The sequence below is a fragment of the Haliaeetus leucocephalus genome, unplaced genomic scaffold (assembly GCF_000737465.1).
Source record: "Haliaeetus leucocephalus isolate CR32 unplaced genomic scaffold, Haliaeetus_leucocephalus-4.0 Scaffold984, whole genome shotgun sequence".
Classification (NCBI taxonomy): domain Eukaryota; kingdom Metazoa; phylum Chordata; class Aves; order Accipitriformes; family Accipitridae; genus Haliaeetus; species Haliaeetus leucocephalus.
This window is the reverse complement of record NW_010973420.1, coordinates 2,100,993-2,116,280: the sequence shown is the minus strand read 5'-3', so window position 1 is coordinate 2,116,280 and position 15,288 is coordinate 2,100,993. Positions and strand designations below refer to the sequence as shown.

The window sequence follows — 15,288 nt, the reverse complement described above, 5'->3', positions numbered from 1 at the left end:
CTAAGCCACACAAACTTTTTTTACACCTGTTTTATAGCACTCACCTCTGACCTGGCACTTTGTATATTATGTTCTAGGCCAGATCATGGTTTCACAGTTTCATTTATAAAGTGATGGGAAAAACCTAGCATTTTCGCAAGCATGGTAGAGAAGCATACCTTCCTAGGGTCCTGGGAGGATTTTTGTCTTTGAAAAGTTGCTTTAATTTAGAGCTTGGTTAAAACACAAAACAAACATGCAAAAGCACTGGTTTGCTTAACTTCACCAAAAATAATAAACACCTGAAAGTGAACTTGGGCCTCTGCATGTTGAATTGATGGATAATTCATAAGCCTGCTTTTAAAAACAATACACTACATGGTTTTCTTTCCATATTTCAACAGCTCTCCCAGTTCACATTCACCTCGCCTATTGTGAGCTGTTATACTATTCTCCCTCCAACACAGAACTTAATTAAAATTAGCCATTCTTGTTGCCAGTATTAAAACTTTATTTTGAACCAGTGCTCTGACCCTTTCTGAAGCCTGACTGATGATAGATCAGATCTTTGTTAGACTGGTCATCCTACTAATCCTGTTCCCTTTGACCAAAGATAAATATCCACACATTACAGTTCATTTTATGCATGCAGGAACCTTACAGGCTGCATTTATAGATGCAAAAGGAAGGGGGTCTGTCTTCCCACCATGGCTGTTCAAGCGCCAGCCTCTGTTGTAATGAAATCAAGGAAACCAACAGCTGAGTGTTGTCTGCTGCCTTCGGATGGGCCCCCTTTTTACTGCTCTCAACAGCCTCTTGTTTTGTTTTGTACAGACTATGCAGTTTCATCATTCATTCTGACTGTTTGATTTAGGCTTCCATTCCCTGGGTCAAAAAAAGGCTGGCAAGGGAGGAAGGATGAAAGAAGGTGACATTTTGACAGCTCCTTTTTCACAGTAATGAGCAGAACTGCTCTTTCTTCCCCCACTCCTGTTCACTGTGGCCTTTTCTTTCTTTATGGAGCCACATGAAGAGAAGAAATTGCCAGTTAGGCTCTGCCTTCCAGGGACTGACTAGATAAACTGGAGGGCTCAGGGTGTCTTTTGTGGTCTCTGCCTATGGAGTCATTGCTTTGTTTAGGGGTTATTTTCTGTTTGTTTCCTGTATATAATGACAGGTAAATGCAGATCAATAGAATTTAAGTTTCGACTTGAGTACGTGAGGCAGCAAAGCATTAATTGCTTCCTGGTGACTTCTGTACTGTGCGTCGCGCATGTTCACGAAACAGAGCTCCATTATTTTAGCTAGTCCATGGGAGCCTGCCACAGAAAAGCTCACTTGGCTTGGAATAGGAAGCAATAATTGCTACCTTTCCAGCATTAATAATCTTCTGTTCTAAAAAGAACATCATTTAATAAAGAGGTAATTTAGATTACAAGTAACCTGTATCCTAACTAGAAGAAAAGACTTGTTGGCTGCAAGACAGTGCTGTTTGCAGGGGCAGAGCATTAACTGAGAAGGCTGGAGAACTGCAGTTTAAGTATAAATGACTTCTAGTACTTCACAACAAGTGCCAAGCCTTAGGGATTGACAGTTTCTCTGATTTATATAAAGTACAGGTCTAAATGCCTCAAAACTCTCAGGATTTTAGATCCTTAATCATGATTATTTGATGTGAATTCAGAGCTTAGATCACTCATATACTGCATAGTATTTACCTAAAAAGCTTTACATTTATTTACTTTTACAAATTTCCTATTGAAGCATCATTCAGAAAGTCTAAATCATGATGAACAAAAAAACCCAAACCAAAGACACCAAAGCATGTAGGTAACAACAGAAGAAGGAGAAAAGTAGCAAGTGTAAGATTGACAGCACGAGAATAGACCCAGTATATAATTCTGCTGTATAAAGATTAATCATAACTTTTCTGAAAGATACCAAGACCCTGGCTACACTGAAAGGTCCTTCATTCAAAGTCAGTGCATTTACCCAGGAATATCCTGCCAATGGTGGTAATATTTCACTGCCAGAAGACTTCTCTTTCTGCAAAACCAGTCACATCACAGCTGGGGCTCCAGCAGTCCAGAGACACAGTCTTTCTGACGATATAAGCTAAAAGCATTCTTATTTTTGGTTTTCTTGTTCTTTTTCCTCTGCTGAAGGAACTGTCCCTGGGGACTGTGGACAGTATTGGAAATCAAGGAGAGCTATGTACGTTCATTAATGGAAACACAGACCTTTCAGACTAAGGATCAGCGTCTCTCCTAAATTTTGCTTATAGCAGTTCAAACGTTTTCTTTTTTTTGTTTGGTTGAATTAGGAAGCTGAGGAAAAAATGTTTTGCATCTAAGGAAGCTGCTTCTTCAACATGAAATATTTCATTTGGGTTTCATTTCTTTTTTGTGTCTTAAAATGGTATTTTGAAATTCGATTTAGCTATACTGATTTAATGTCATTCAGATAGAAAAATCAAAACACTCCAGCAAGAAAACATCCAAATAAAGGACCACAGTTTTTCTGCTTTTCCTTTTGTCTATGTGAATTCTTGCCTGATGTAACCTAAATATGCAAGTAGTTTAAACTGTTTCCAAACTGTATTTTTGGAGGATGAACTATTCAGCCTGAGTACTTTGCCTGGGTCTAAATTAAATCAGTGCAGTTGCTGTGAGTGGTCCATCTGTTTACCTCATTCATGCCAGACCTGTCAGGCCACCAAATTAAACCACTATAAACAGCCCCCTTAATGTCTCTGCATTCTGCAGCAGAGAATATCTATGAGATCTGTGCTTTCAAGGGTATGCCTATGTTGTGCAGTGTAAAATCACTTGAATTAATTCCAAAGAGCTAGTATTTGTGCTGTGCAGCTCTGCAGCACTCAAGAAGACGTGGCGTGCTCAGGATGTTGTGCTGATGCAGCCCTCAGCTCCAGAGAGGGCTTGCTGGGAGTGAACACATTAATGCACCACAAAATACAGGTGTACCCCCAGTTGCATATACACTGCTGGAAATTCACCTTTGGATATTTGCTGACACAGAAATGGGTAGCATAACCTACTTTTCCGCAGTTTTCATAAGCATTGGCTTGGCTTTGATTGCTCATATTTCTGTCATGTGTAAATTTCTGCTAAGCAGAGTGCTACTTAGACCTATCAGCTACAGCAGTGCAAAAATACTATACTCAGAGCTCAGCTTAAACCTGACAATGTTTTGCTTTAAACTGGGCTGACCTCACCATATGCAGTTCCAGATACTTTTGTTATGTGAACTAATGCCAAGGACATGTGATGGGGTCAAGTACAGAGCATAAAGCAGAGCAGATGTGCTGTGAATACCAAATTTTTCAGTGTTATGATTAATGTGACATCACGAACCTTCCCTGAAACATTCTGCTGTGAAAAGAGACTCTTCACAAAAAGCACAGGGCCTGATTTTATTCTGTAGATTTACTGAAAGGTTTGGGGTCTTTCCACTGTAATCCGATTCCTAATACTTGGCACCTCTTTTCTTGAAATGAATGATGTGTGATATGATGACAATTAGCACTTGAAGCTCAGGCATCCCTCAGAGAATGCTTTTTTCCACAAACAAGGAGGGACTGCAACACACAGTCAATCACAACTTCTACACCTTATTTTTGAACTGATCTTAAGAACAATGCTGTGAAGGCTGAAGTTACTTGTTATACAAAAGTAAATTTCTGAAGATGCGTCATGCTCAAAACTTACATTTGACATTTATTGTCCAACCATTTTTTTCATAAAGTACATTCCTGTGTGAAATGACACTGGTGAACAGATACAGTCAGCACCCTGTGATACTGATCAAGCTTGATTCCAAGCTTTACATTTTCAGTCTTCGAAGTTAAGCTGCAGATTTGTGATCCTTTAAGGACACATATATCTATACATTTTTATTAGAATTTGTCAGATTTTCAGATGGGCATTATGAAAAGCTATAAAAATTCCTTTTTTTCATAGATAAAGAATGATCTCTGTAAATAACAACTAAAGCCAGCCTCTCGATATATCTTACAATTTTCAGGTTGCTTGACTTGAGGACACAGATAGGTTCCACATCTGGAATTGTAAAAATATTGTTTCTCTGCAACAGACTAAAGCAAGTACTTTGACTAGCTCATCTTCCCGCCCTCCTTCTTCCCCCCTCAAAATCTCAGTCTGAGTTTCCAGTTTGGGATTATCTCAGAATGTGAAGCTTTAAATCAGATGCATTTAATCAAAGTTCTCCTTATAGTGCTGAGCATTCTCTTCTAGCTTTTTTTTCTAGTTTGAGGGCAGCATTTTTCTTAGGTTGTGACTGCAGTTTTTCTTAGGTTGTTTCAGTTGGTACAGTTCTGAATAGTTGAGATTCAGATTGCCAGGCAAATCCAGCAAATATAGGAAAATATGCTGAGTATCACAAAGAATACCCTAAGCCAAGCACTAGAGTGGCAAATATCAGTCTGGATTTTAATCATTCTGCTAAGCAGGCAGACGAGATGCTGATAAAGTTGAAAAAATGTACTGGAGAATGAAGGGAAAAGTACAGTAAACATGGCCAGTGACTCAACAGGAATTCTGACTACTGTGAGAAGACAGATAAACAGAACAAACTCCAGCAAATATTTGCAGAACTGCTAAATAATTGTCTAGTGTCATTGAAAACACAGAAATTGCCTATATTTTATTTCCTAAGATCAGCAACATTTCTTAGCCCATCCCCCAACCTGCTTAGAGTCTAGGCACTTTTAGATACAGATTGACTATCTACCTTTATGTAAGTATCCCTGGCCGTGTCCTAAGTAACATGATTGTATTTAAAATAAATTGATCTTGCCTGTGCTATCCTAAGGATGGAGTTTAAGAAGTTAGTTTGCCTGTGGGTTTGCATTATGGCAAGTTCCCAGTGAAGTCATGGAGTCAACTTATTTTACTTTCTAGATATTTTCCCAGGTCTCCAGAAAATTTAGTATTTATATTACATAGAGGAGCCTTTTGAGAATTTAAGTGAATGATGAAGTAGAAGGGTTGCCTGTGCTTCTATTAAAAGGCTAGATTAATTTCTTCTTTGGATGGCTAACTCCAATAGACATCTGGTTGAAGAAAGCTGCTGAAACAGAACATACTTCTTGCAAATCAAAGGACAGGTTTGAGTGGGCTGGTCCCTCTAGCATTTCCAGATTTCATGATTCCATGCTTTTATCTGGTGCATGTGTTAAAGGCTTTTTGTTGAGTTTTGTTTTTTAAGCATAACATACACAAATTTTCCTTGAACTGTTCTAGGGTGACTTCACTCATCTTGTCAGATCATGTCCCTTTTGGGATGTATTCAAGAGGTAAGGCCTCCTCCCCTGCAGATCATCAATCCTTCCATATTCTGAGAGCAGACTATTTTAGCAGAACAAATTAGTTTAATATGTTTGAAAACTTGGGTTGTCAGCATTCACCTTACAAACTACCTCGTCTATTTTGTGTCCTGAAGGGAAGTGGGATGAGCAAAGAGTAAACAATTGCTTCTTACTGCTTTAGTAGAACTCCTCCTCTCCTCATTTTCATGAAGTGATTTTTCAAGTTTTAGGAAGAAAAGAAAAAATAAAATTTCTTCCCTTTTTATTCCTCCAGCAGAATAAAAAGCGTCAAAGAATGCAGAATTCTCTGCTCATGCCTGAGTGTAGATGATCAGCAGTGTTTGATTTTTCAAAGCAACTTACGTGAATTGACAGCAAAAATGACATGCGCTAAACCCACTTGAGATATGGTTGGTTGATCTGTTTTAATTTTATCTTTGGAGGGGCTCAGTGGAGTTGCTGAGTACTTTATACTAAATGTGTGTTTAAGTGCCTGACTGAAGCACTTGTCAATACTCTGGTCCTCTCAGGATCTCTCCCCTGGTGTTTTTACTTCAGATTTTTGTTAATATCTTTGACATCTAGGGAGGTAAACATAGAAGCCCCAAGTTTAAGCCACCGGTTACACTTTGAGGTTATATATTACTACTTTGTCTTACAAAACTGACCAGAAGTAAATTTTTAAAATACTCCTGGCTCTTCAAAGCATTTGTTAGGGAGGTTTGGCAAACTTCCATTCAGTAAAAGATTTATTGCCCAGTTATGTTCTCATTACTCCTATAAGCAAAGGAATGCTGCTAATGAATTCAACAGGTCTGATCACACGAGTCTATGAGCAGAGCGCAGCACAGTGGGACCTGCTCATACAGAGACCTTGTAGTGAGGTGGGGAAAACTGGAGCGCTCTGGCAAGCATCCTTTCCTGCAGGTGCTCTTTTGCATAGAAGTGGCTACAAACTTGTCAGGTTTGCTTAAGAAACAACAGAAAGGCTGAGCGCGTGACTGTGTAGGCAACACGTAACAGTCCTCCTGGCTCCCCAGTGAGGTTGGTAATGAGCTGTAATACTTTGTGGCAGGAGGCTACAAACTCTTGGCTTACAGATGCGTTTTTCTTGGTAATAAATAATTGTTCTTTTTATGCAGCTCTCCTACACTGATGTTAGCTGGCTTTTAGGTCAAGAGAGATGCACAGATCCCAGTCTTGTCAAGCTGATAACTCCATTCCCAGAATAACCCCAATGCATCAAGTTTGCTGTGCTCGTTATCTGCACGCAGTGGGATCTGAAGTGTCACGATCTGTCAGATGGATGGTATCAAGGTTAATGCAATTCTAAGGTCTATAAATTGAGCATGACAGCAGTACACGGCAGTGATGCCCTATCACCGGCGAGTAGGCTCACCAGGCAGAAAGTACCTAGGAAGCCTTTATGGCAGAAAGCAACACACTGCTAATATTTGATATAGAAAGGTGCTGTACAGGAGCTTACCCAAATAATCCAGAGGGTTGCAGCTGAGAGCTATTTATGAGCTAGGACCATCTCTGTTTGATTTTGGTTCTTGCAATGACAGTGAGAAAGTAACTTAGTTCTGAGAGGCTTGCTTTCAAAGTGGCATAGCCTCTGATAGGGAGTCCAGTCTTATGAAACTATTTGAAAGGGGTGGGGAAGAAGGTTTTTTCTTTAATTTAAAGTTATCTTTGTGTATGAAATTAATTTTTGATTTTTGCTGACATAAGACAAGATAAATAATATGTTGCATCACCTAGAAAATTTGGGCAGTAAAAGGTGTTCATTTTCTTGGGGAATGACTACAAAGCTAGAGAGGTGTGATGCAGCTTGTCAGGGCAGCCAGATGAAGGAGGGAGGTGCACGGCTGTCACCGTGGGGGACCACCAGGCTGCTGGCTGAATTTCCAGGCACTAATTCAAGGGAGAGTAGCTGCAGAAATGCTGACTGCACACCTTCTGGGGAAAAAATAATCTCTCTGGTATAGGAAGGCTTAGCATGATTCAAATTACGCATAGAAGGGCATGAGGAGACAGCTTTAAAAGGCAGCTGCATGTGTCACGTACTGTGTATGAGATGACAAAACTAACTCCTTTGGCTTGGACAATCTTTTTGTTACTGCTGACTATGGCAGGGCTTGCAGTACACTCTAATCTCTCTGTCCCCAGGAAGGTACGCGTAATGGGGGCTGCTAAGTGACAGCTACAGTGGGTTCAACAAATGGTGTTTCCACAGAGCTGTGGGAGGAAGCCTGGGACACGGCAAAAGCACGTCCACCCCAGTGAATGGGCAGTGTCCTTATGTGTGGCACTGCTATTGTGCTCACAGTGATTTACTCCCAACACAGCAAATAAGGCAAGTCAGATGAAAAGGAGGATTTAGTGAGGAACCAGGGGAAGTCTCCCAAGAATAAACACTGTGTAACTAAGAGCCCAGCACTGAAAAAGGCCAGAGAACTGGCTACATTTCCAATGTCAGAATTAGCATACAAGTACAAGCTTCCTTGTGGATAAATGCACTTGCATTAATTTGAATGGATTTGAAGCAAAGGTTTTGCTATTATTATGGGAAGCAAGTATTATTAACGTTAAAAAGAACTGAAAGACTCTTCTTGCATTTGCAATGAAACTAACCTTTCTATAGAAAGAGATGCTATACATTTTCTTTGATGTCAAGTTAATGTATTTAAATTGCTCTGTACAGTTCTCTCTACCATATATAACAATACCTTACGTTATCTCTTTGTGCGAAATAAAAATGTTCCTTCTGAAGTGTTTCAAATGACTAGTAATCTGAGTTGCTTGCTTAGTATGACTAAAGACACACAAGTAGTCTAAGCTTCGTATAATGGGAACATTCACCTGCTACTGTTAACTCCCTGAAAAACTTAAAAGTTCTGTGGGTTTTTCTGGCAGACTTCTATGTAATATAAATTCTTACAGTCTTAAGTAGAAAAAAAAACCCAGGTACAAACAGAATTAGAAAATAAAATGAGATTACATCAGTTCATCTAGAACAATCTGTTTGAGTGCTCTTACAGATGAGGCTCTGCAAATTAAGATTTTATTTCACTCTCCATGAGCTCAGTTCCCTGACTGTCATCGTTCTTACTGACTGCCATCAGTCACTGCTCCCTGCCTGTTCTTGCTCTTGTCCAAGGATATACTTATCGTCTGTGGCTCTATCCAGTCTTTTCTGTAGTCCAGCACATATACACCCACAGTCTCCAATGAAATTTTGTGCCATCCAAAATAAATTGCCAAGATGCAGTTACCTTACAACCAGCAAGTAGTTGGTATTGATGACAGTAGTCGAGCAGAAAGTTGTCCAGATTTTCTTTATTTAATGTTTAATTTTTTAAATAGAAGAACAGTTCTAGAATGCCTAACTATGAAACATGCATTATCATTCAGATTGGAAATAACCTATTATGTACACCTTCTTTTGTGGAATAGTGTTTCCTTCCTGGGGTTTTTCTTTCTTTACTTAACAGAGCTGATTCTGTATCAGTTAGGAATATTTTCATATTCCTCTCTTGTTCCTGGATTACTGATTTGGATCTGTTTGGTCCATCTTGTCATATTTTACACAGTAAATGATAACCTAAGAAATTATGGAAAAGATCAGGATGCTGTCTCCTAAAAGAAAAACTGAACCACTTCCAATATAGGATAACTGAAAGCATAAGTTTTTGGAAAAATTAACATGGTGAATTTATGAAAGAAATAAATGGAGGAAATTATGCTAGAGGCCTCCATCTTCATATTTATAAGAGAATATGAGGGGATGAAACAAGCCTCTCAGCATTCCATGTAAAAAGGATTCCTACTCATTAACACATATAAATGCTGACGGATAATTAAGTAATTTGGGAGACAAACCATGCATATGGGAAGCATTTTTGGTATTTTATGACCCCTTCTACTGACCTATGTAATTACTGTGCTGCTGGCTAACACAGCAACATAAAGCCTCTGTGAACATCTCCATTATGAAGTCTATTTCAATTCTAAATGACCTTTCTTTTTATTTGTTACACTGGGATCAAAAAAAGCTTGTTAAATTCTGTTGTACCCTCCAATGCTATTAAAGAGAAAAAGAATCTGTGAACATTATTAAGTAATCAATTTCTAAGCCACCTACAACGTAGTATAGAGAACAGACCCAATTTATATTTGGCAAGAACAATTCATGTCAAACCAATTTCCTTTTCTGACAGGGAAAATGGCTGAATGGCTAAAAAGAAGCAGTAGATGTGACATTTTTATTGTAGTAACATTTTTATATGTGGCATTCTTATAAACAATACTTATAAATCATAGGACTACATTAGAATCCATGGATAGTGTCACCTTGAGCTGGAGCAAAACTTACTGGAAAAAAAAAAGAGTTTAGGGAATAGCTTTTAATGATTGGCTTTCAGATGAAGAGAGTATATCAAGTAGAGGTCACCAGAATCTATCTGGGGACCTAGCCAGAATCTTCATCTAAGCCTTGAACTTTTGAAAGAGAAACTACAAATGCGCTATTGACATCAAGCTGGGGGGAATAACAGCAGTTTGGAGATGAGTCCCAATATCATCTTGAGGAACTGGAAGAGTAGTCCAAAAATGGAAAAGGTGAGCTTAGTAATAACAAATGAAAACTCCTATACCTTGGAAAATGAAATCAAGTGCACCCATACAAAATGAGAATAACTTTCTGGGCAGCACTGCATAAAAAATGGGACTTGCATAACTTCCTAAACTCTTCCATATATTGACATTGTGAATTATGCATTTTTTATATAATACCAATGATAAACATACAATTTCTTGTGATGTCTTTTTCCTCTGAAATGAATTTAACTCATGCTTTTCAGTAAGAAATTTCTTGAAATTTACTGTTAAAGTATCTGAGCTGACTCATTAAATTGACAGGGATTAAAAAATAAAAGACAGTACAAATTTCTAATGCTGGAGAAAGAGGACAAAAGCCTGACACATGCATCCAGTGTAGGAAGAATAGGATGTGCCCCACAAGACAAGAAGTATCTATAAACTCTTTGGTCAACTAGGTTGCCTTATGAATCTAATAACATGACAGGGACATTTCAAATCCTGATACAGGAACCTATGTACTCAGAAAAAGTTCATGTTTAAGTCATAGAAACTTCAGTTAGCAAACATTTACCAGAGATGTTGATAGCAACGTTTTGCATTAAATTTGCAGCAATAGGAGTCTATGGGCAGAAAAGGCAATTGCAATTAAGTACCCCAATTTAGGAAAACATTTAATCACTTGCAGGTACTTAAACACTTTCCTGGATAGGTGCAAGCTATGTTGCTTCCTGAATTAGGGTTTATAACTTAAGGTCATTGTTGTGATTCCAGGTCTAAATAATAGCAAATTGGTATAAGATGAAGGTCTAGAAGTGGGAATTAGATGCCTAAAGAGCTTTGAAAATCTGAACCTAAAAGAAGAAATCATTTACTTTATAAATATGAAAGTATAAATAGGAGCAGCGTGTAAAGCTCATAGACCAGTCTCATTCTTGAATATGATCCTCTCTGGAAGAAACTGGACTTTAGCTGGAGTAAAATAGTGGCATACCAAGCCACTTAACGTGAATTCTCAGGAGACATATCTGCAGTTTTAAATGCTTTTTCCAGCATACTCAAATCCCCACCCACTTCTCTCCACTGCTACCTTGCAGCATTAGTTCTTGCCAAACCTAGATCCCGCTTACATGTTCACAAACTTCTTGTGGTACTTGGAAATGGAGAAAACTGCTCACTGGAGTACTAACTTAGATACATACTGACTTGAATAACATTACAGGTAACACACTTGCCAATTGGCAGTCTGAGAAATCTGCAGGATATAGCAGCTGTCCCTCCATCTCTATGCTTTGGCCAACTCATCAGCTTCCCCTCAAAATGCACTCCTAGCACTTCACCCAAACTAAGACCATGGGTTTTGGACTTCTGCACCACAGAAGATGATTCTCTATGAGCAGGAGTTTCTGCCATCTGTAGCACAAGTGTAAGCACGTAAAGTGAGTGGGACAAGCTATGATGCCAATGGCTGCATAGGGTAGAGGTAGCCCTGCTGGTGTTAAACTCTTTCATCACAGTAACGCAGAGCTCTGCACTGCCTAACTTACCTATTTTCTGCTAGTTTGGGCATCTCTCTGCCACACTGTGGAATATGCGGAACAATGGCATTCCATATACTGCAGAACTGTGGAATACAACCACAGGCATGCAAGTCACAATCATCATTAAGCGGCTCTGCTGTTAAACTGTTTCTGCGAAGAGCTGTATTACAGGGACAGGGAGATGGAAGTGCTTCATGGCTAATGTAGAGTCAAGACCCATTAAAGGATCTTGCATGTGGAAGCTAGCCTGGTCCTGTGCTGAATGTGTCGTGGGGCTAAAAAAAGGGTGTAGTTTCTAAACAGTCAGTCTAGCACCATTTGTGAGCTTTACACTCACTTTAAATTAGCATACAATTTTAAAATAAATATTATGGATGAAGATTATCTTACAAAGAACATATAATTTCCATTTTTAAACTCACACTATTTGTTTTGATGTAACCCATAAAAGTTCTTGCTCTGCAAGGCCTAGTTGACATTTCTTATTGTCTTTAACTAGTTCATCTCTATGTGTTTAAAGGTGATTTTTTTTTATCCATCATACTTTGGAAAAGCAATTCTGCAGGACAAGAACTCATCTTAAGTCTTTGGTGCTCATGCCAAGGAGAACTTGATAAACTAGACAAGTAGTGTGATCTCTCTTAGCACTAAGTGTTGTATCATTCATCCAGATATCCCTGTAAATGAATGATAGTCATCTTCGACATTATGTGCCTTCACAGTGTGTTTAAAATCCTATAGATGTTTAAATAAATGCTTTTATCTTCTGTAACCACACAGCTATTAACATATACAATGCTTACAGAAAGACACTGGATAAAATGATTATTTTTAGTACTTCCTCACTTCATAAAACAATACAATAGCTATGATGCTACAAATAACTCACTATGAATTCTTCTTTAAAGCAAACAGAGGAAGTATAAGTTTAGGAAGAGATACGGAGTTCAGAATAGACAGTGTATTAAAATACTAGGTTTAGTACAGCTAGAAAAAAAAAAAATAGCTTTACTTTGGGTCAGTAAAAATATAAACAAGATTTTATTCCATAGGTCAATCTGAAACTTGGGCAGAAATGCCTAGCACTTAATAACCATCAATGAGTCCAAGTTTTGTCTGAGATAAAAAGCATTGCTGTGAACTGTTAAATTTGTGACCAACTTTCTGACTTTTGGAAACATATTTATTTATGCTATTACAAAAGCAGGTTTTAGTTAGATGATGTATGTTTTATTTGAGACTCCCATGATATTATTGTGTGGTTTTAGGAAAGTGTTTTAACTTTTCTTGGCTGGAGTATTACACATTCTGTCAGTGAAGAAGCAATAAAGTCACAGCAGAGTTTAAAACTGCTGGCCAGAAGTTTGCCTTGTGTGTTTTTCTCCAATTCGTATGATGAGTTGAAGAGCTTTCATAAGAAATGGAATATCAGCCATCCGATTACAGCTGGCTTTGTACGTGTGACCTAACTAGCAGGAAACGACTAAACTGGTATTAGCTAATTAAGGTGAAAAAATAAGTGTGTTGGAAATGGATTCTGAAGGACTGTCAGCATTTTCTTTTGAAGCTTTCTTGAAGAGTTACTATGTTGAGTCCTACTGCTGTGTGTTTGAGGAGTAACTTCAGCTCTCTGTAGATCAGCATCCTTATTTTAGCCTACCTTCCACTGAACGCACCCAATTCTGTTATGGCTGCCTACCAAGTAAATTGGTAAGTAGCGTCTAATTTCCCTCTGGCTATATTTTAGAAGATGTATTTGGAGACACTTAATAAGCTACAACGAGTGATTTTCAAGCTATCTTGTGTTCCAATACTGTGATTTTATAGGCGTTTTTTGATAGACTCAAACTTACCTATAGTGCTGCAGTTCTGATTCTAGCTGCTGAATGTATATTTGCAGATGTGGCACTTCGTTAGCTTTCACTTCTAGCTCCTTCACTTTGCTAAGACTGTTAAGGACGGCATGTCTTGCCTCTTCAACCTTCTTCCTCATTTCTGCTTGTTCCCTCTTCAGGTTACGGTTGCAGTCTTCCAGATTGACGAGAGCTTCCTGAGAACTCTTCAGCTCTCTTTCCAACTCTTGATTGAACCTAATTGCTTCTTCAATTTGCCCATCCCTGGAGCTCCGGATGAGTTCCACTTCCTTCAGGACACTTTGAAGGCACTTGGTCTGGGAGTGGTTCTGCATTAATGGTCTCTTACTCCCTATAAAACAGGTCCCCTCTTCCTTATGGTTAGCATGGCTTTTCCGAAGTCCTACCTAAAATGAAGAGGAGCAGAAAGCAGGGAGAAATCAATGTGTTTTAAAGCAGCTGACATTTTAATCAAGACTGAAAATGGCTGGATTGTGTTTTGTTGGTTTGCCTTTTTTTTTTTTCCTAATAACATATAGTTGATCAGCAACTAATAAGCTACTTACCTTTGTGAAATACCGATACAAACAATCAGCTCTGGAAAGTAGTTTTTAAATACATATCTATAAATTTAATTTTAAAACTACTCACTAAAGTGGAAAATTAGGTTATTGCACAACCTAAAGCTATTTCTATATAGCTTTAACATCATTACTGTAGTCTGTCCTCACAAGGCAAGTAGCATTCTGAAAAAAATATTTCTAGTTATGTTTTTTAAGTTGTGTTCAGTAGAAGTGAACAGATTGCAGCTGGCGGTGTTCTGGAGCTCTAATCTTTGTCCTTCTTCCGATTCTTTCTGGGGCCTTTGATTGGTGACTTTGTGTTTGCTTCTGACTTCCCTTCACTTTTCAAATGAAAATGGTAAAAGTGGCTTTCACCTGCCACGCCGGAGGCTGCGAAGACGGGCAGCCAGCTAACGCCAAACGGAAGTGTCGTGCACAGAGCAGAGTTCTGTGAGTGTTGTGTTAGTATTACATCCAACGTGAGCAGACCCGCCAGAACGGCCGGTGAACTCAGCCCTTCAGTGCTTTGCCTGTTCTACGCTATTTCATGCCGGAGTGATTTAACTGCTGTTAAGTATGTACGTGTTTCACTTGAGCCAATGCAGCAGAAACAGAAACCAGCCCCAGAATTAATGGGGCTCTGCAGAGAAGCCAGAGACTATTCATCAGCCCGTTTGCAGAACTGGCTCCAACTCTGAACTCTCATGACCACGGTCTGAAGAAAACACACTTCTAACGTTTCAGAGGCAAAGCTCTCGGGCATTTATCACTCGGTCGTGCAGGTAAGAATCCAAAAGTCCTTTCTCACTTTGGAAAAAAAACCCACAACGGTGCCTGACCGGTGTCCATCTGGCTGACTGGATGTGCAATAGAAAAAGCAGCATTATACGCTTAGGGTTGTTAAACTGGCACCTCCTACGATTTCAGCAGCGTGGTTTTCCGCGCATCCCTTAAATGCGTGTGATGTCACGCTGGTGAAAATACAACGTGTCCCCTCAAGGACTCGCACGTAACCCAACTCTGCCGAAAAGTTAACGCCGAAGATGAAAGCGCGACCCGGGTCTGCGCCACCACGCTGCCGTTACGAGCCGCTCTGGGGGCGGAGGGGCCACCGCCACGGCATCTTCCGAGAGCAGCGTCTTACACGTGAACCGAGGGCAGCGGGGAGCCTCGGAAGAGCCGCCGGGAGCCGAGGGGCGATGCCCGCCGGCCGGGCCGGGCCGCGCACTCGCTCGCTCACTCACCTGCAGGGCCAGGCAGCGCGCGTCGCTGCTCTGCAGGGCGGCCCGCATGTCCTCCACCAGCTCCCGCAGGCTGCCGTTCTCCTCCTCCAGCTTGGCGATGCGGTCCTCGGCCCGCTCCAGCGCCACGATCTCCTCGTAGCACTCCCGCGAGCAGGGCCC

At 39.8% G+C, this 15,288-nt stretch overlaps 1 protein-coding gene across 1 annotated transcript in view; it reads right to left on the bottom strand.

Annotated features, from left to right (window-relative positions):
* EFCC1 (EF-hand and coiled-coil domain containing 1) overlaps nt 1–15,288 on the bottom strand; it is a 53,917-nt gene that overhangs the window by 38,100 nt on the left and 529 nt on the right. The window contains exons 2-3 of the mRNA XM_010584471.1: nt 15,130–15,284; nt 13,323–13,729 (exon numbers count right to left, since the gene is read on the bottom strand). Of these exons, the coding sequence (XP_010582773.1) occupies nt 13,323–13,729; nt 15,130–15,284 (562 nt within the window). The remainder of the gene's footprint in view (nt 1–13,322; nt 13,730–15,129; nt 15,285–15,288) is intronic.